This window comes from Salminus brasiliensis, chromosome 1 (assembly GCF_030463535.1).
Source record: "Salminus brasiliensis chromosome 1, fSalBra1.hap2, whole genome shotgun sequence".
Taxonomy (NCBI): domain Eukaryota; kingdom Metazoa; phylum Chordata; class Actinopteri; order Characiformes; family Bryconidae; genus Salminus; species Salminus brasiliensis.
Genome location: NC_132878.1, coordinates 88,622,416 through 88,642,116, shown reverse-complemented (window position 1 = coordinate 88,642,116; position 19,701 = coordinate 88,622,416). Strand labels below are relative to the sequence as shown.

General features: G+C 39.7%; 1 protein-coding gene across 1 annotated transcript; it reads left to right on the top strand.

Moving 5' to 3' along the window:
* Window positions 1–197: 197 nt before the first annotated feature.
* On the top strand, window positions 198–19,553 carry LOC140566365 (ATPase family AAA domain-containing protein 2-like). The gene is made up of 28 exons (XM_072692283.1): window positions 198–514; window positions 3,426–3,595; window positions 3,686–3,738; window positions 4,116–4,269; window positions 4,752–4,833; window positions 4,935–5,025; window positions 5,248–5,442; window positions 5,643–5,754; window positions 6,851–6,958; window positions 8,682–8,790; window positions 8,892–9,007; window positions 9,448–9,622; window positions 9,846–9,934; window positions 10,200–10,359; window positions 10,490–10,580; window positions 11,166–11,480; window positions 12,535–12,655; window positions 12,855–13,041; window positions 13,352–13,537; window positions 13,881–14,016; window positions 14,128–14,324; window positions 14,446–14,605; window positions 14,750–14,872; window positions 14,979–15,122; window positions 16,193–16,681; window positions 16,827–16,960; window positions 17,842–17,970; window positions 19,379–19,553. The coding sequence occupies exons 1-28, from the start codon at window positions 323–325 to the stop codon at window positions 19,409–19,411; spliced, it is 4,251 nt and encodes a 1,416-aa protein (XP_072548384.1). The 5' UTR covers window positions 198–322; the 3' UTR covers window positions 19,412–19,553.
* The last annotated feature ends 148 nt before the right edge of the window (window positions 19,554–19,701 follow it).

The window sequence follows — 19,701 nt, the reverse complement described above, 5'->3', positions numbered from 1 at the left end:
TATTTCCCAATGTATAAAGCTCCATATTTCCAATACGGCTTCGCTTCATCGTTTTCACTCTGCATGACGATAAAGCGCACGACGAATTCGTGCTAGTTCGCCTGTCAAGCGGGTCTAGTTTTTGTGTCGCCGGGTACAGCCGCTCTCACCGTCGTGATTGGGCGCTGGGTGACGTTTATGGCGCCAGAACTCAAGGAGGAAAAGCGGGCTGTGTCGGACGAGGATTATTTCCCGGGCGCTCGGCGTTATTGTTATGCGGTTAAACACCGAATAAACTCGAGTTTCTCTGTAAATGCAGGTGTCTTAGGCTGTAATCGACGTCATGGTAATGCTTCGCAGCAGCAGCGGCGGCGGCAGCGGGGCCGCTGAGACGGCCGCGCCGAAGAGGGCGCCTCCTGATCTGGACTCCAGCTCCGAGTTTCTGTCCCTGCGGCGGCGGCCGCTGAGAAAGTCAGCGCGGTTGAAGAGGGGCCTGGATGACAGCTGTAGCAGCGCAGAGAACAGCCCGGCTAACGTGAGTGTCCCGGTTCACGAAATAGTGCCTTTACGCTTCAGTTTGGTTACTTTAGCTAGCACTAACCTAACGGCTCCGGCAGCCCAGCCGCTAGCTAGCGGCGCTGGCTAAGCCCCAGCCCCAGCCCCGGTCACTTTGTTTTGGAAGAGGTTTGGTCAGTAATGGCAACCAGTAAAGGCTCAGTAAAGGCGCAGACGTTAGGAAAGCAGTCTGTGATAACTGTAGACGTGTTTTTTTAATGTTAAAATATATCTATCTATCTAACTAGCTGTGTTTTTATAAACGTCCTGAAGTTACAGACGAGGCAGGTCTCTCTCCGGGTGCTGTGCTCAGTTAAGGGTAGCTAGCTGTAGCACTAGCACTAGTACTAGTACTCTAGCTAGCTCTAGTCTTCTTATTATCTTTATTATTGTCATTATTCATTATTATTATTAATGTTATGGCATATTTAGTGTCGTGGCAGGTCTGTAAACAGTGATTTCAAGCCTGTCTCTGTCTCTCTGAGACCACGTTAAGCAAAACAGCCCACACAGCAAAGGACAGGACCCCTTGGACCTCTTGATCAACTATTAGCTAAAAAGTTTGTCTCTTAATAAGTTAACTAGTATATTTCAATGCCTTAACGCAGTATTTAGCTAGCTAATACGCCTGAGGCTCTTATTATGTAGCTAGCCAGAGTATGACAGGAGTATTGACTAGGCAGGGCGGAGAGACTGGCTACCTTACAGCTAGCGCTAGCTATCTAGCTAACTATGCTAGCTAGCATTAATAGGGTAGCTAGCGACTTTCTAGGATTTGCTCGCTAAATGACTGGTTAGAGACTGGTTAGTCTGTGTAGTCGTGATTACAGTAGGTTGGTTAGTTTGTCTGTGTTTCAGGGTCTGACTAAACGACTGACGGGCTCGGCTGCAGCCGCTCAGAGCCTGTTTGAAAAAAGGCGCCTTGCTGGAAGCAGTGATCGCTGCTGGGAGATAAGGCTGGGAGTGTAAACACTCACTCAGCTGTCCCTCATTTTCATTTCTACAAGAGCTCTGGCGTTCAGTTTATGGTATGAAGATGTCTGAGGTTAAGGGTTTTACTGGTGAAGAAATGACTGTAGATGTCTCTAAGATTGACTGAGTTTACTAGCTATGTGATGTTCTCAGTATGACCAGTGAGGCTTTACACATGGCAAGCTGCTTAAGCCTGAAGTGCCACCAGCAATATAAACCTTTTTTTTTCTTAGAAGAAATTATATTTTCACATGTTAATATGTATTTGTTATAAGCAATAATGTAACATCTACATATTTGTAGATGTTACATGTCGATAACAGGGTTGTGGGTTCGATTCCCGGGCTCGGCAAACTGCCACTGTTGGGTCCTTGAGCAAGGCCCTTTACCCTCTCTGCTCCCCGGGCGCTGGAGTTGGCTGCCCACCGCTCTGGGTGTGTGTGTGTACTCACTGCCCCTAACACACATGTGTGTGTGTGTGTGAGTGTGTGTTCACTACCAGATGGGTTAAATGCGGAGGACACATTTCGCTGTACAGTGTACACTGTACAGTGACAAATACGTGCACCTTTACCTTTATATTGACGCTTATGGCATTTGGCTGAGGCTCTCATCCCAAGCGACTTACAAGGTTACTCATATCACAAAGATTTAGCAGTGTAGAAGTCATGCCCAAGGACTCTATTTGTGTAGCACAGTATAGTCATCCAGACCAGGAATCGAACCCTGGTCTCCCACATGGTCTAATAGCTCACTGGCAGGTAGTGGTGTTATCTGTTGCGCCACACAAGGTGTTTTAGCCCAATTTGCCACCAGAGATGCAAGTCTTAACTCAATCTTTACTAGTAAACCCTTCAAGATCTGTGTACTGTAGTTTTTCCTATTAGATATTTTTATTTCAGATATCAACAATTACATTTTAATAATAATATCAGATCTATGCAGACATTCTGATTAGTCATGCTGTCAGGATGACATTCCTAATGCAATTTTTACTAGTCATATGGTAAAATTGATTTCCATTGAGTCTCACTATCCGTGTATCCTCCTGACCAGTCACAGTGGCTTTATAGATCTGTAAATCTGATTTTATTACCAGTAAAGTTCATAGTTAATATCTGAAATAAGAAGTTCTATTAATAAAATCACATTACAGATCTTGAATTTGTTCGTACTAGTAAAAAGTTATGGTGTGTATCATTGGTGGTATTTTAGACTGCGAAAACTTGCCTCAGAGTTACCTCAAACTTACCGCAGTGTTCAGAGGGACAGTCAACCTAGTGAATGATTTTCAGATAAATGAAGTCTTTAATATTTCTGTGGGCAACTTTGACAAAATGATTTGTAGCTTAAAGGAATGGTTTGTCTAAAAAAAAAACAAAAACAAAAAAAAACACCAAATGCACCCAAACATGGTTGATTCAGCCTCGTAGCATTGGATAAAAACCAAACAATTAAACTTCAGTATAATTCAGTATATTTTGGGGGGAAAAACGATTTTTCGGTAAAGCATTTCTAGCTAACTACCTAATCCAAACCAGTATGTGTCTTCTGAGTGGTGTATGAGTATGTTTCTGTTAGCCTGCTCCAGAGCAATGTAATAGCATTGATGTGGAAATTTAACGAGGAGAATTAAAGAAAGAGAAAGAAGAGAAAAGTTGAAGAAAAAGTAATATTACTAGCCTGTAAAGACAGTGTGGGTTAGGCGAGTCTGTATTTGGAAGATTTGCAATTAATTATTATGTATAAGCAGTACTGAAAAACTATTGTTGTAGAAGTGCCATACTTCAAAATGTCTGGTTATTTTTTTCCCTCTCCCATTCATATACAGTTTTTCATAAATTCTAACTAAACTAAAGGTGACACAATCCATAACTGATTGCATGTAACTAATGCAATTCATCCTTGATTATGTTTAGGGATATTTGTCTGTGAAAGAAGAAAATGGCATTGAAGGAGGAGGCATGCAGACCCGGGCTCAAAAGGACAAGCAAAATGTAACATTTGCTGACATGAGAAACCAAACAGATCGATCTCAAAAGGAGGTGAAAAGATCTCAAAAGGAGGAAGAAATTGTGAAGCATTTAAGGTAATTAGGTGTCCGTTATTTGAATGATTAAAAATGCCATATTGAAGAATTGGAAAAATTATTTTTACCTGTTTATTTATTTGATCAAAGGAAATCTCCAAGGTTTCAGACAGATGGAGAGAAATCAGGTGATGAGAACGCTGGTGAGTTTTATGCTTGAACATCCAAAAGTTATGTAGGGGATAGAGCAACATACAATTTTGTGACGATCATTTTAGATATGCATTACTAGTGCTACATGTTTACTCTTTGCAGGTCTTTCATTTGTTTATGTTTGCTTTAGTAAAGCAGTTCACCGATAAAATGTGAGAGCATTGAATTGCATTATTCTGTGCTTATTACAAGTGTCTAATGTGTGCACCGCTGCAGGTAATTGGCTTATGAATGGATAATTATTGTGATAATGGCCAGTATGGACCTTCTTAATGGGGCAGCATTTAAAGGAATGTTAATACAGTTGCATTCTAGATGTTCTAGATAACAAACTGTTTAGGATTTGTAAAAGTGTTCTCTTTTTCAGTTGAGGACGAGAGTGACAACACTTCTTCTCCGAACCTTCGTGCTCATTTAAGAGAAGAAAAGGAGGACAGTGCTGTGAGACGTAGCTCCAGAATCACCAGATATAAACTTGATGCCAGGAACCAGTCTGTCCTTTATGACCGACTAATCACAAAGTATGGAATCTCTGCGGACGCCTATATCTAGCAGCTTAAACAAAGTTGTCAAGATTAGTGATTTCCTTCTTCTAACACTAAGTTAAGCTAATGAAAGCCTTGGTAATTATTTAAGTTTCAGTCTGGTGCGTTAGATAAAGTGAGGGCTAAATTCTGCAGGCCAATGGAGTCTGACATTCTGGTAATACTACTGCATGTAAGCTAATGTCTAGATGCAGTAGTATGTACATATTGCTACTTGGGGCGGCTCTCCATTACATGGTTATGTCGACCACTGCTAGTAGCTCAACCATCAATTCTTTACATTGTCAATCTACATGTCAATCTGCCAGCTTAAATTCATTAAGTTGAATTGGGTCATTGCCAATGCTCTGTCCAGTCTTACAACAGTAGCTACAAAGAACACACTTGTAGACATAGCATGGATTTTCAATTGAATTATATTTTAGCTAAACCACATTACATGTTTTCATCTTCCCCAGCACTGCAGAGGCTGTTCTCCAGAAGATGGATGATATGCAGAAAATGCGGCGAAGGCTGAGGAGCAGAGACTCTAAAGAGGAGGTGAGCTTAATTAGCTTTGTGCTATGTTATTGCACAGCATAATGTTCCTGTGATGATGGTACATTTAACATGACCACCTTTTTACTCTTTGTCACTTGTAGAATCGCCGAATATATGCTGGGACCAAGAGGAAGAGGACCACGCGTTCATCTGACAGAACAGATGAGGATAGTGCTGATGACCAAGAGAATGGTAAGAGGTGCCCAATTCTTTTATTTATTTGATTTATTTGATTTATTTTTTTATTCTTTTAGTTTTTTAAAGAAATGTAATATGTTAATTACTAATTAAAATTTGTTGATTGAAGTTTTCCCCAGTAAACCAAGTTCATGCTGTATTTTGGGTTTAGCGGTGTTACTGTCTCTGAATGTAATCAAGAGTGCCATTAAAAATTGAACCCAAGTAATTTTTTAGAATACAGTGATCAGGAGGATGTAAATGATGAGGTCAATGAAGATGGACGAGCAGAAGAGAACAATGAAGGGGATGAAGATGATGATGATGATGACGATGATGATGATGATGATGATGAAGAGGAAGAAGACCATGGAAAACGCTATGAATTCAGACAAAGAAAAGCGGTTGTTCGCTACCAGGCTCCTCTTGAAGGTTATTACACCTTACTACATTCAGATCTGTATATTGTATATGAATAACACAACATTTTTTCTACACAGATACTGTAACTGGGCCTACTACCATGATGTATATAAGTGGAATAATCAAGTATACATGTGTTGGGATTGTAGTCCTACTGGTTTATGGCTTGTTTTTGTTAATATATTATCTTATTTTGTTGGATGTTACAGAGCCGAGAAAGCAGAGTATATTTTTTCACCGACACTCAACCCCAACCAGACGGAGGTATTCCTTCAGTGCCACGGGGCCCCACAGCCCATACAACAGACGCAGGAGTAGCAGGTCATCATCATTCTACAGTTCTTGTTCTTGTAGTTTCTTAATGATTTCGGCGTACAGAAGATTAAACTCAGTGTTTCTCCTGGTCCTGGATTACCTGTGTACTGCACAATTTACTAAAATGTGAAATTGGCGATACTCAAGACTAGGTTCTACTACTTACTAGGTTCAAATGATCTATCAGTGCTGGGACGTGTGTGTGTCTGCTAGTGACGAGACCTCCATATTAACCATTTCTATTGGACACAGGTGGAATTTGACCTCCGCCTTTAACACATCCATTCAGTGAACACACATGCACACTAGTGAGCAAACGCACACAGTCACAGTAAGCACACATGCCTGTGGCGCCCGAGGAACTGGGAGGTTTAAGGGTCCAACGGAGACAGCTTCCCAAGCGTGGGTATCGAACCCGCGACCTCAATAGACCTGTGCTCTAACTGCTGAACTGCTAGCCCTGTGCTGTAACTACCCCACAGTGGTTCCAAACCCCGGTGCTGGAGTACCCCCTGCCCTACACTTTTTAGTAACAAGTCAGCTAACAAATAACTAATTTTGAGTTGAACTGATGTGTTCGTGGAGGGAAAACGTGCAGGACAACTCCTGAACCAGGGTTGAAAACCTGTGCTTAGGGCTATACATTGACCTTGTTATTCTGCTGGTCTGCAGAGTTTACTTTCAAGACTTGTGCATTACACAGCTAATCAAGATCACAGCTAATGGAGAAGCACTTAATCCAAAGTTAGGTTTCAGATCTGTTTAGTTATCTCCTGAATTTGCCTTTTATCTGCCTCTCTGACCCTACAGTATTAGACAGAATGAACACATTGGGTAAGACTGATCTTCATAACCAACTGTGGCACTTTAGCTCTGTGAAAGCCACAACATAGACACTTTTGTACTTTGGTATAAGAGCTGAGTTAGGTCACACGTGGTGGATGTGTTTGGGTGTGTTCATTTGTCTGTCCCCATCTTCAACAGATTATTGGTGGTGGTGGGTTTAACTGATTTGTTTGAAACTGCTTCCGTTTCCTTTCTTCATTTTTGCATGCGTTTAATTTTCCTCCTAATTTCGGGTTAAATGTGTTTACTCCCTCAGAAGGAGGCATGCCATCCACAGTAGTGACTCAACATCGTCCTCTTCATCATCTGATGATGAGAAATTTGAGAGGAGGAGAAATAAGAGTCGGAACAGGTCAATGAACAGGTAAAAAAAAACAACTCTGCATGCAAGGTAGCTGTCTAGTAGGGCTGCACAATATATAATTTCAGCATCACTATCTCAATGTGCACAATAGTCAAGTTGCAAGATGGATGTGCAATGTCACGGAAGACAAATTAATCAAACACCATGCTACATTAGAGATATTTTATTGTATCATAATCAATTTTGTTACTGTGATAGACAATATGCTTTTCTAAGCATTGATTGATTTCTAACAGTGTAATTAGAATGGTTTAATTAGATGAAGAGCAGCAGATGTTGAATAAAAATCACTGTGTTCAGTAGTGGAGAGTATCTGAATAGTAGTTTTTAAGAATCTGTCGATGTATTTAGGCTGTGATTACATGTATTGTGAATAAATATTGTGATATAGTATTTTGACCATCACCCAGCCCTATGCTACATTTATTTTTTTTGCTGCTTGATCCAAAATGACATCTGACCAAAATTATATTATTTCCTTATGGAAAAAAAATTGCAGTGTCAGTTTTTTCTCTATATTGGGCAGCCTAGTGGGATTTAAAACCAACTAATTTTCAAGACTCTTCAGGATGTTTGAGTTAGAAGTGTTGTTCAGTTAGACAGGTTTTCACTGTGCCAGAATTTTTATCTTCTATGCCAATACCAAGTATAATATCACAATTCTCAATACCAAAATTATCTTTTGGCGAGGGTGAAAAAACAAATTGTGTTAGAATGTAAAATGTTTATTGGACTGAAAAAATAGATTGTGGGAGTAAATACCTTGCATTACAAATATGGCCTGTTTTTTGTTATGAAATGACCAGTACAAAAGCTTATTTGCTTCTGTTTGGACTGCAAAAGCTGTCCCTTTTACATCTTTGTACACAGACACAAACCGTTCTTTAAAACTTGGAACTAGGAATGTGGCAGTGTAGAAGTTGACTTTGTTTCTCATGTGAGGATGCTGTCAGACTCCTCCGTTGCATTAATACATAAGGGAAGAACTGAAGACGGAGTTTGGTATTTTTCACCACTTAAAGGATCTCCAAAGTCACTCTTTGGTGCAAGCTTATCTCTTGTGTGTCGGGCATAAGATGCCACCCTGCCAAAACAGACCGCAGACCGCTTGCTGCTGAGCACTGAATCTCTCTACCTTGTCATAAGTAGAATCCCACCTAGTCGGCTTTTCTTGAATAAGTTTTTGTTCTGGTATCTTCAGTATTTTCTGTAGCACCTTTTGGTGCTCTGCTCATTTCATTTGATCTGCAGAATGCTGAGACCGTTCTACAGAGCATAGACATGCTGCCACTCTTTCAATATTCAAGCCTTTGCTTGCTGCCAGGTGCATTTTCTGGCCAAAGCATCGGACCAGTTATATTCTTCAAATACACGGATATTAATAGAAGCAATATTTGTTGTTATTCCAGTCATTTTGGATATGTCCAATTTCCACTCTTTAATTATTTTTTCCCTCAAGTGCCTCAAGTAAACCCTCTCCAGTATGATCTGTGTGCAACCTAAACATCTAAAGTACAAGCAAACAATTTACCAGCTTAGCCAGTTTAACACTTCAACTCTTACTGCAGGGTTTTGGTATTTCTGTAGGCATGAAGTCATTTCTAGCAGCCTTGTCACACTCTCTACTGTAGATGATGGAGATAAATGTATTTATTATGCAAACCTTTACTTTAAGGAAGCATTTCCCTGCTTTATGAATGCAAATGTTGTTTTTGTCCTGCAGATGTCTTCCAATGAACTTTCTAAAAGAGGATCTTTTAGGAGTCCACAAGGACAGAATTAAAATCGGAGCAAGTCTTGCAGATGTTGATCCAATGCAGATTGACCAAACGGTAAACATGTCTTAAGCATAAACGTGTTCTTAAAAAAAAAAAAAGAAAGAAATCCCTTTCCTTGTGTTCCTGTACAAATTTTTCCTTTTATGTGCTTCTAGGTGCGCTTTGATAGCATCGGAGGTTTGGGGAGGCACATCTCTGCTCTGAAGGAAATGGTGGTTTTTCCTTTGCTCTACCCTGAAGTTTTTGAGCGCTTTAAGATTCAGCCTCCAAGGTGAGAGGATGTCCTTTTATACATAGAGATGTAATGTTTGTGGACACTCCCTTCTCCCTGGACAGTAGACCAGTTACTCTAACAAAAACAGAATAAACCAATACGTTTATTTTAATAATTTATCATAATATATATATATATATATATATATATATATATATATATATATATATATATATATATATATAAATATTTTCTCTAATGCTCTGTAGTTTAATAAGGAATAATAAGTACATAAGGAATATGTTAATGGGAATGCTACATTACATTTCAAACTGACTCTAGGCTGCAGAAATTAACACATACTAGTTATATAGCTCTAGTAATATTACTGTATATTATACTAAGGAATGCAAAACCATGTTTACCAAGTTTTAGATGTTTGCTTGACATTTTTAGTCACCAATTTGTTAATAGGTTATTCTCTTAATTATCTGCAGAGGCTGTCTGTTCTATGGCCCTCCTGGTACAGGAAAGACCTTGGTTGCACGGGCTCTGGCCAATGAGTGCAGTCAGGGGGATAAAAAAGTGGCCTTTTTCATGAGGAAAGGAGCCGACTGCCTCAGCAAGTGGGTGGGAGAGTCTGAGAGACAACTTCGACTTCTTTTTGATCAGGTAATATAACGTGTGTGTGTGTGTGTGTGTGTGTGTGTGTGTGTGTGTGTGTGTGTGTGTGTGTGTGTGTTTATTCTTTATTATAATTGTTTTTTTTTCCTTCGCTGGTTTTGTTAAACGTATTTTCATGGATTTCTTGTGGTTTTGTCAAATGTTAATTTTTTTTTTTTTATATTTGAAATGTATTCGACTTAATATTTTGATACTATTAATTCATTTGAAGGCATACCAGATGCGTCCTTCTATCATTTTCTTTGATGAGATTGATGGGATTGCACCTGTCCGATCCAGCAGGCAGGACCAGATACACAGGTATTTTAAATTAATTAATATATATATATATATATATATATATATATATATATATATATATATTACACATCTGCTGTGTTTTGTGCAGTTTTAGAGTTTGCATTTAACCCTTTTTCATTAACTGTTTTACCATTAACTGTTATGAAACTATTATGCATGAGCCCTTGTAAGAGTATCATGTGAGGTGGAAACAAGTGCCAATTTCTATTATATTGTATTCTGATGTTCTGTTTGTGTTTTATTAAACTGACTGTTTTGGCAACAGCTCTATCGTGTCCACGCTACTGGCTTTAATGGATGGGTTGGACAGTCGAGGTGAGGTAGTTGTCATTGGAGCCACTAACCGTTTGGACTCCATAGACCCTGCACTGAGACGTCCGGGGCGCTTCGACAGGGAGTTTCTCTTCAGCCTCCCAGACAGAGAGGTGCGTCTATAGTAATCAGTTTCTGTCTTGGGTAGACCATTATTTAATTTTTCGACACATGTGAATGTACTATTGTTGCCACATGCCAAGGACTTGACTCATATGAGGCCTTGAATACTGTATGTTCTAGGCTCGTAAGGACATTTTGAAGATTCACACTAGACAGTGGAATCCACAACCTTCTGAAGCTTTCCTCGAGGAACTGGCTGACAAGTGTGTCGGTAGGTTGTTTTGATGTAATGTTAAAAGGACAGCAAGGCATTTGTCCAAAACTTCTCAAGTGCCTTCTCACTTTCTCTGGCTCAGTTACACTTCCTGTGGCTGTTTTCCAAAACAAATGCCTATGCTTTTAAAAACCACAGGATTTGTTTTTTGGCATACAATATGATCCAAACCGAATATCACATTAGAACAGATGCAGATAAACATAAATACAGTAAAAAAAGGAACAAGATTTTTTTTATTTTTAAGAAAATAGTTGAGATTCAGTGAGTTAGGTTGAAGAACAAAGCTTGGTTCCAGATATCTTCTGGACACCCCCAGCTAGTGTATGTAATGCAAAAGCATTAAAGTTCCTCACATTTCCCCTTAAGACAAATTGATTTCTTAAACAAGACAGAAAGCTATGCCTGTTTCCTTAAATTAACAAACAAATGTACTTTTATGTGGATTTTGTAAAAAAGTATATACCAAACAAGCACACAGTTATGTATGTAATAGAATTATATAATGTAGTATAATTATTCAATCAGTTGGCTGCTTCTTAGATGACCTACTGAGATTACTCCTGCTTGTGTGTCTTTTAGGTTACTGTGGTGCAGACATTAAAGCAGTGTGTGCAGAAGCTGCCTTATGTGCCCTGAGAAGGCGCTATCCCCAGATATATACCTCCTCCCAGAAACTCCTACTGGATGTGGCGTCCATCAGCGTGGACGGGCGCGATTTTCTTTCTGCTATGAGAAAGATAGTCCCTGCGTCTCAGCGGGCTGTGGTGTCTCCAGCCAGAGCCCTAACACCAGTCATCCAACCCCTGCTGGCCAATACTCTTAACAATGCCCTGAAGGTCCTGCAGAAACTCTTCCCTCACGTGGAACAGGGCCTCAAGAAGAAAAAAGACCATGGTAAGCAGGGCAACTGGTTATTTGGTGTTTAGATGACTATTCCAATTGTCTTTTAAAGACTTTTACAATTCCATCATCAAAATAAATGCAAATAGTGTATATGTGGAACCTTTTAGGCACTTTATACTAGAGCTGGACAATATGACAATATTTTATTGTATTGTGATAAATTTTCTTATGAGACACTGATACACTTTTTTTAAAGAATATTGAAGCTGTGATCAGTGATTTAAGTAACACTGATCAGCTGCATGTTTTATTACAAACAGTGTAATTAGTCTGGTTTAACCAAATAAAGTGCTGCACATTTCAATAATGTGGGTATGAGTGTTTGGATGGTAGTTTTTAAAAATCTATCACTACTGATGCATTTTGTCTGTGATCATGTCTATCCTAGGAATATCGTGAAAACATCTTTGAATAAAGTGATTCATATGTTTTCCATATCGCACAGCCCTGTTTTATTCTATTATTTTCTAGTATTCTAGTATGTGTTTATTTTACCAAGACATGTACCAGACACTGTAGATGTAGTGTGGTGTGGTTGGTGTGGCGCAACAGATAACACCACTACCTGCCACTGAGCTACCACACCATGTGGGAGACTGGGGTTCGATTCCCAGTCTGGGTGACTAGGTGCTGCGCTACACCAGTAAGAGTCCTTGGGCAAGACTCCTAACACTACACTGACCCACCTCTGTAATATGAGTAACCTTGTAAGTCGCTCTGGATAAGAGCGTCTGCTAAATGCCATAAATGTAAATGTAATGTAGGGTAGTGAATGTACTAAGAGAATGGTTTTAAAAATAAAACAACCAACCAAAATAGCTTTTCTGCATGTTAGCTACAGCATGTCTTTTCTGTATCTCTAGGCTTTGGATAGCGTGAGCATACATAAATTGAGGTTTGCAGCATCATCCTTTACCTGTCCAATCACGCAGACCACTCCCTCCTGGTGTCAAACGATGGCTCTGGCTACAACACTGCCATCCTTTAGAGTATTTGTTAGTCAGTTATGATTTAGCATGATAATGTGTCTCTTGCTCTGCTGTAGATGGTGCAGCTGGTGTTTTGGATGACCTGTTGCACAGTGATGATGAAGGATCCTCTTTGTGCACAAGTAACCCTGCACAGAAGAATGCAGGCCCAGCTGGATCTTTCTTCCTTCTAAACAGGTCAGTCATAGTAGATATTCAACCAACAGAAAAGATTGTTCCTGCTGACTTAGTGTAACACTACAAGTACAGTTAATAATAATAATAATTAATAATGATGGTGATTATGATGATAGTATCTTAGGATAGTTTTATATACTACTGTGTGTGTGTATTGGACTGATTAGTAGTGTTTTCTGATTGTGTATGTGTTATGTAGGAGTGCTCTACAGCAGCCCACTTCATTCAGGCCTAGGTTGCTGCTATGTGGGGGTCCAGGCTCAGGTCAAAGCACACACTTGGCCCCTGCCATCCTCCACACTTTGGAGAAGTTTACTGTCTACACACTCGACTTGGCTGTACTTTTCGGGGTTGGCACAACAAGCCCAGAGGAAGCCTGTGCACAGGTACGCTCATGCTACTGATCATTTTGCTGTCCATTCCTTCTCCAAAGGCATCATGGTTTTAAAAAGTACTTTAAATCATTTGCTGTATTTTTATGCTATGATGCTGTTGTAGAAATGCCAGCTCAAAAACCTGAAAGACTGAAGCTCTTCAGAGATTAGTGTTTAAAGAAATAATTTGTAATTAGCAGATGACCGGAATCTGTTGTGTTGATCTAGAACGCTAAACTCTGGTGCTATGCCCCCCCTCGCCCATAGAACTGAAGTTTGACACCCTGTCCTAAATGCAGTCATGTGTCTCTTTCTCCTCCAGCTGTTTTGCGAGGCCAAGAGAACAGCCCCCAGCATCCTCTACATTCCTCATATGCAGCGCTGGTGGGACACTGTGAGCTCGGCACTCAGAGCCACCTTCCTCAGTCTTTTGCAGGACATCCCCTCCTTCTCGCCCATACTCTTCCTTGCCACCTGCAGCCTCTCTTACGATGACCTCTGCCCAGATGTATGTCATTCACCACCAATACTATTTATTTTGTTTTTATGCCATTTACTAACCGGAAATCAAGAAATCAAGAAAGATGTTAAGAAATATAAAAAAAAAACCCACATTGAAGCATGTAAACGTGGAAATTACCGAATAAGGATTGGGGGGGTGGGGGTGGTTATGGTTATGATGAGAGCAAAACGTATGGTGTGTAAGTCATTGTGCAACATTCCACCAGGAGGTAATGACTAGATAATAAATAATACAATACACTATAAATATTAATAAGTAAAGAATGGCTGCATGTATTGTTATAAAATTATAATTCAATAATTGTTATTGAATTATTGCCTTGCTAAAGGTGCAGGATCTGTTTCTTGTGGAGTATGGAGAGGTGTTCAATGTCCCGCTTCCTTGTGAAGAGGAGAGGAGCAAGTTTTTTGAAGATCTTATTTTGAACCAAGCTGCCAAGGCCCCTGCATCTAAACGGGAAGCAGGTACTGTACATGTGTTTATTTTTATTCTTGACTAAGTAACTTGATGAGTATTTAGGTATTAAATGTGCATGTATACTCTTCCCCTCTCTCTCTCTCTCTCTCTCTCTCCAGTGCTTCAGGCTCTGGAAATCCTCCCATTGGCCCCCCCACCTCCACCTCGCTTGCTCTCTGGGCAAGAGCAGCAGAAGCTAGAAGAACAGGAAGAGGACACTCTCAGGGAACTCCGCTTGTTTCTGCGTGATGTCACGAACAGGCTAGCTCAGGACAAGCGCTTTAAGGCCTTCACAAAACCTGTGGACACAGAGGAGGTTAGAGCATGTGAAGAGTGTTTTGTGGTGATGCTTGTTTAGCTTTAAGTTTCATCTGGGCTCAAAATCCAGATTTTTATTTATTTATTTTATTTTTTCCCTCCCCCCATTTCTCTTTCAGGTCCCAGATTACACTACAGTCATTAAGCAGCCCATGGACCTGTCCACAGTTCTCTCCAAAATTGACCTGCACAAATACGTAACTGTAAAAGACTACCTTCATGATGTGGATCTAATCTGGAAGAATGCTCTGGAGTACAACCCAGACAAAGACCCCTCAGGTGAGGTGAAATCATATCATCTACTGAAAATGTGATTGGAGGATCCTGGACAATAAAAAAAGAGTCTCAGGCAATACACATATTGACTGGCTTCTCTGCACACTACCAGAGTCTTGCTACCTAATTTTGTTTTTGTTTCTTTAGATCGCTTGATCAGACATCGTGCCTGTGCTCTCAAGGATACTGTTCATGCCATCATCAAAGATGAACTGGATGAAGACTTTGAGAAGATCTGTGTTGAGATCAAGGAGTCACGCCTGAAACGAGGTTTTATTATATTATGTTATTTTTTTTTTTTTTTTTTAATTTTAAGAAGTCATTTTTACGTTACCTATTTTTAGAGGCTTTAAGCTTAGTTTCTTTATGTTTTCAGGTTGCACAACGTCAAGATATACCCCTTCATATTACCATGTGCTGCCAAAGGTTTCAGCATCAGGAGAGCCAAAGACCAATGATTCTGGCCCTTTCAAAGACGTTGGTTCTGCTGCTGCAACACCAGTGACACCGAGACAAGCAGGTAAGGGTGTAAGTGGAATCTTGGCCCTCATGAGTTGTTAGACAAACAGGCACTGCATTAACTTTGTCTTCCACTTTTTTAAAACACTGATCATACTGCCAAGACTCACTCCAGTACTGCTCTTACCAAATGCCAAATTTGAAAACATTGGTGAAAGTGAGAATCGTAAAAAATTTAAGTAGGTTTTAAGAAGTTTCTACTTCCTAAGAACAACCAGACTCATTATTAACCTTAACATATTAGCACACATTTAATATGATGCCTATTGTTGTTATGATAACTATTCAATTTGGGTTTGAGCAGTTTAGCAATTATGTAGTTGTAGTAGCAGTTAAGGCTATATCCATGACTAAATCCAAATAATTAGTAGTTATTATATTAGAGACAATATAATAACACAGTCTGCAGTCTACATGACCATTGAAGTCCATATGTATAGCCAGGATCTCATAATTGTAGTTATGGTTTGAGTGTCTCAAAAAAGATGTTTGTAATGGGTGGAGACAAGAATTTTTAGTAATGTAAATCTCATGAGGTGTCCTGAATGGTAAGGTTGAGGGCCAGGCAATTCAGTGGGATGTGGTTGATCATCAGTGATTTACTACACTTAGTACATATTGTCAGCCTTGAGAAGAAATGAGTGCATCAGCCTCGAGTGGCCTATATGGCATCTTGTGATCACTGACAGGTCTCTTCTATTTAGAGAGGTTTGAGTGTGTCATGTGAAAGCATGGTTTAATGTTGTGGAATTCGTTACTCTCCTGCTCATCCCATACTGCCTGCCACTTGATCTATACATACAGTTTTGGAGTAGATTGCAGATTTGATGAGTGAATAAGTTCCTTGCTAATCTCTGTTGTTTCTAGATATTTCTTAGTGGCCATATCAGCCAGCTCATTGCTCACAATGTCTACATACCTAACAGAAAATTATAGTATGCCTGATTTACTCTGGATACATTGTTTAAAAGTTTTAATGTTGTGATTATCTTGACTGTGGTAGAAAATTAAGACTGTAATATAGGCTACTAAGTATTTCAGAAAAGGATTAAAGCTTTGATTTCTCTGTAGGTATACAGAAGAAAAAGAGACGTAGGAGGCTATGGAGCAACGGCTTCGTCCGCCGAAAGAAATCCTCACACTCTCACTCAAAAGAAACAAATGAAGCAGAATCAGGTGAGGAAGAGGAGGATGAAGACGAAGAAGACGATGAAAGAAAGGCAGCAGAGAGTGAGGGGGCAGACGAGACGGCCAAAGAAGTGGAGTCTGAATTAATGGAGGTAGATAACAAGGAAAATGGCCCTGCCCCAACAGAAAGCACAGATGAGACAAACGTTCCTCTGCTGGCCCAGAACGGCCATGTTAGCAGTGGGGAAGGAGATGATGTCAGTGTGGTCCCATCTGGGAATGGGATCCAGAATGGAAATGCTTCTGATGGCATTGTGAATGGTGATGGTGCTGTAGGGGGTTGTAACAACAGCGAGAATGTGGTGGTCCAGCCCATGGAGAACACTGATGCTAAGAGGGTGGAGCCTGGTGCAGAGGAGGACCCTGGGATAGGTTAGTTATACTTAAACATAATTAACATCAATGCACTTAACAGAGCAATATTATGTGGGACAGCTCACTAAATTGAGTCGGTTGAATTGATCGGTGATATCAAATGCAGTCGTGTGAAACTGAACCTTTTAATTGATTTGTCCAGAGAAGGGGATGAGACGCATGACTAGAGGTTTGAAGATGCAGGCCCAGCAACAGCAGATTCTCAATGTGGACACTGCCATGAGGATCCTAGAGCAGCGGAACCAGCCACTGATAGTGGATCACAGCAAGCTGAAGGTAAAATTGTCTGTCTGTTACTGCCAGTGATGGGGAGAAAATCATAGCCTTCTGAAACTTTGTTACTTAGGTCAACAATTGAGACTGATTGCTTATCAGCCCAAGTTGTTAGAATCAGTTTGGTTGTATGAACCTAAGTAACTGTTTCTAAATCAGAGAGTTGCTGTACAATTACCACAGGTTTCCTTTGGGTCACCGCTCTGGCAGCCAACTACCGAAACGTCTACGCTTTTAGAAAGAGTTATGTAACAAACCCTTGTTTGCTGAAATCATGGGATTCACACACTTTGAAGTGCGACTTGAAGAAAAACGTGATGTCTAAACCGTATCCAAAGTGTTTCAAATCACTTTTGGATATTATTGCCACTGCTCTAACATACCCCAGTCAGCCATAACATTAGCACCACTGTCTGGAAGAAAACCATTGATCTTCATTTACAGAAGCATCTGTAAAAGGCCAAATTGTGATGGCAAGACAGCTGGAAAAGAACATCTCCAAAACATCAGGCAGGTCTTGTGGGTTTTTTTTATCTGGTATGCAGTGGTCAGTACCTACCACAAGTGCTCCAAGAAAGGATAACCAGTGAACCAGTAACCGAGTCATGGACACCTAATGCCCATTGATGCAATCCATGAAGGCCCCAGCTCACCGAGCATGCCTCGAATGCTCTGATCTGTTGTGGTGGTACAGGGGGAACCTACTTTTTTAATGTTATGGCTGGTCAGTCTATGTTGGAAGTAGAATATATAAAATAAGAGTTTTATATATTATAAAATGCAGATTTCATATCTTATCAGTATGTTGTGGAGGACATGTAGGCAGAATATGCATCCATTGTGTTCCATTGAGCTGTTAAAAACGACTAATGCTGTGTTTTCAGGAGCTTTTGCAAAAAGTGGTGGCTAAGACTGAGGGCTATGAGGTTGACCGGCTAGAGAAGCTGTATGCCCTGTTGTGCCAGAGCATCTACAGACATAAGAGAGATTACGACAAGACTGCACTTATACAGGTATGGCAGATGAAGGAAAATGATCCTCTCCATCCCCCAACCTACAGTGGCATGCAAAAGTCTGGGCATCCCAGTTAAAGATAAACTGCTCTCCAAAAGAGAACCATGCAAAAAGTTGGGCACCCCAAGAGATTTGGGCTCTCGTGGCTTGTATTGAAAGGTCTTAAGGTCGTCAGTGAGAGCACCAGTGAAGATTCTATATGTGAGCTCCTGCTCAAGTTCAAGATGGTTTGTGGTTAAAAATCTGTGCCTGGTAGAAGATATCCCCACTTTGTTAATCAGCTTCTTTTATCCATAACCCACAAAGGAGGGGTTCTTGCGAGTAAGACGTGATGTCAAGAAGCTGCCGAGCCAGCATACTCCACATAAAAATACTATAGAATACTGCAGGATTTGGCCCTGCAAAAAAAAAAAGAAAATTGAAAGAAAATTGCTAAAATGGGTGCTACCAAGTACTGACCATGCATGGTGGCCAAACTTTTGCTTCTGGGTGTTTTTCCTTTTTTATTTTTTATTATTATTATTTATTTATTTCAAAACTGTAAATTCTAATCAATTTCTAGAATTAAAATAGAAATTGATTGAAATCTTGCTTCAAATTTTAAAAGAGTAACTTATCTTTAAGTTTATACATTTTGGAGATAGGTTGATCTTGTACTTGTTTATGCCAGGTTTACACTACACAGTTGTGGCCCAGATTATTTGAGTCTCCAACTATGTTTGGAAATGTGAGGCAGATTGTGTTTGTGCAGCACTGCCTCGATGCCATGAAGGAAACAAAGCAACGATGTAGTGTGAAGAGTACTGCCTGAACTATCTGATAACTCAGTCATGTAGTGTGAACCTGGCATTAGCTGTTTATAATTATCTTTTGACTGGGTTGCCCAAACCTTTGTATGCCACTGTAATGCTCATGTGTACCAAAAACATTGATTTCACTGATGTAGAAAAATCTTTAGTTTGCTTGTTTACAAATTGATCATGCTTGAATGTATGTATAATAAATATTTGTAAGTGTAATAAATATGAGTTTACCTCTGGAATCCCAGTCCAAACAAAGAGAAGTAGTAGCTTTAGTAGAATTGTGTCGTTAGAATTAGAATTTGTATCGTCCTTCTTACCAAATCAAAGTTTGTAACTTGCACGGTCATAAACTGTACAACTAGCAGTGAAATGCTTTGAGGACAGTTCACTGGCCAAATTGGAAATCAAAATAAAAATACAGTATGAATAAAAATGTTTAATTAAACAAACATATATATTATTTAATTTTTTTTATATATATATATATATATATATATATATATATATATATATATATATATATATATATATATATAATGGTTTTTTTTTTTTCAGTTTTGAAGGACATTAAAACTGGCTCATCTTTTGTTCCTCTCTTTTGCAGGAGATGTCTAAAGAAGTTGAAGATTTCTCATAGTCTTTTTACACAGACGTACATTTTGCTACTCCTGTACCCCAGCAAGATCCTAAATTATATTTTACTATAATATGGTCAGATAATTAACCGAGTGTTGTACATTTGATGTATTCCGGTCCTTCTATTAAAGCATTTGTCAGTATTCTCCTTGTCTCCTGCCTTGTTTGTCTCCCACCACATCTCTTTCTACTGACTCCTGACCAGCTTCCCTCGGAAGCTCCTGGGTGTAGGAGGGTTATGTTCTTCTGAAACTTCTGAAGCACAACAACTAAATCCGAGTCACACTGGTA

Coding starts and splice junctions, on each gene's coding strand:
- LOC140566365 (XM_072692283.1), top strand. CDS start 323: ATGGTAATGCTTCGCAGCAGCAGCGGCGGCGGCAGCGGGGCCGCTGAG. Junction 10,581..11,165: donor ACTGGCTGACAAGTGTGTCG/GTAGGTTGTTTT, acceptor TGTGTCTTTTAG/GTTACTGTGGTGCAGACATT. Junction 16,961..17,841: donor TGGATCACAGCAAGCTGAAG/GTAAAATTGTCT, acceptor CTGTGTTTTCAG/GAGCTTTTGCAAAAAGTGGT.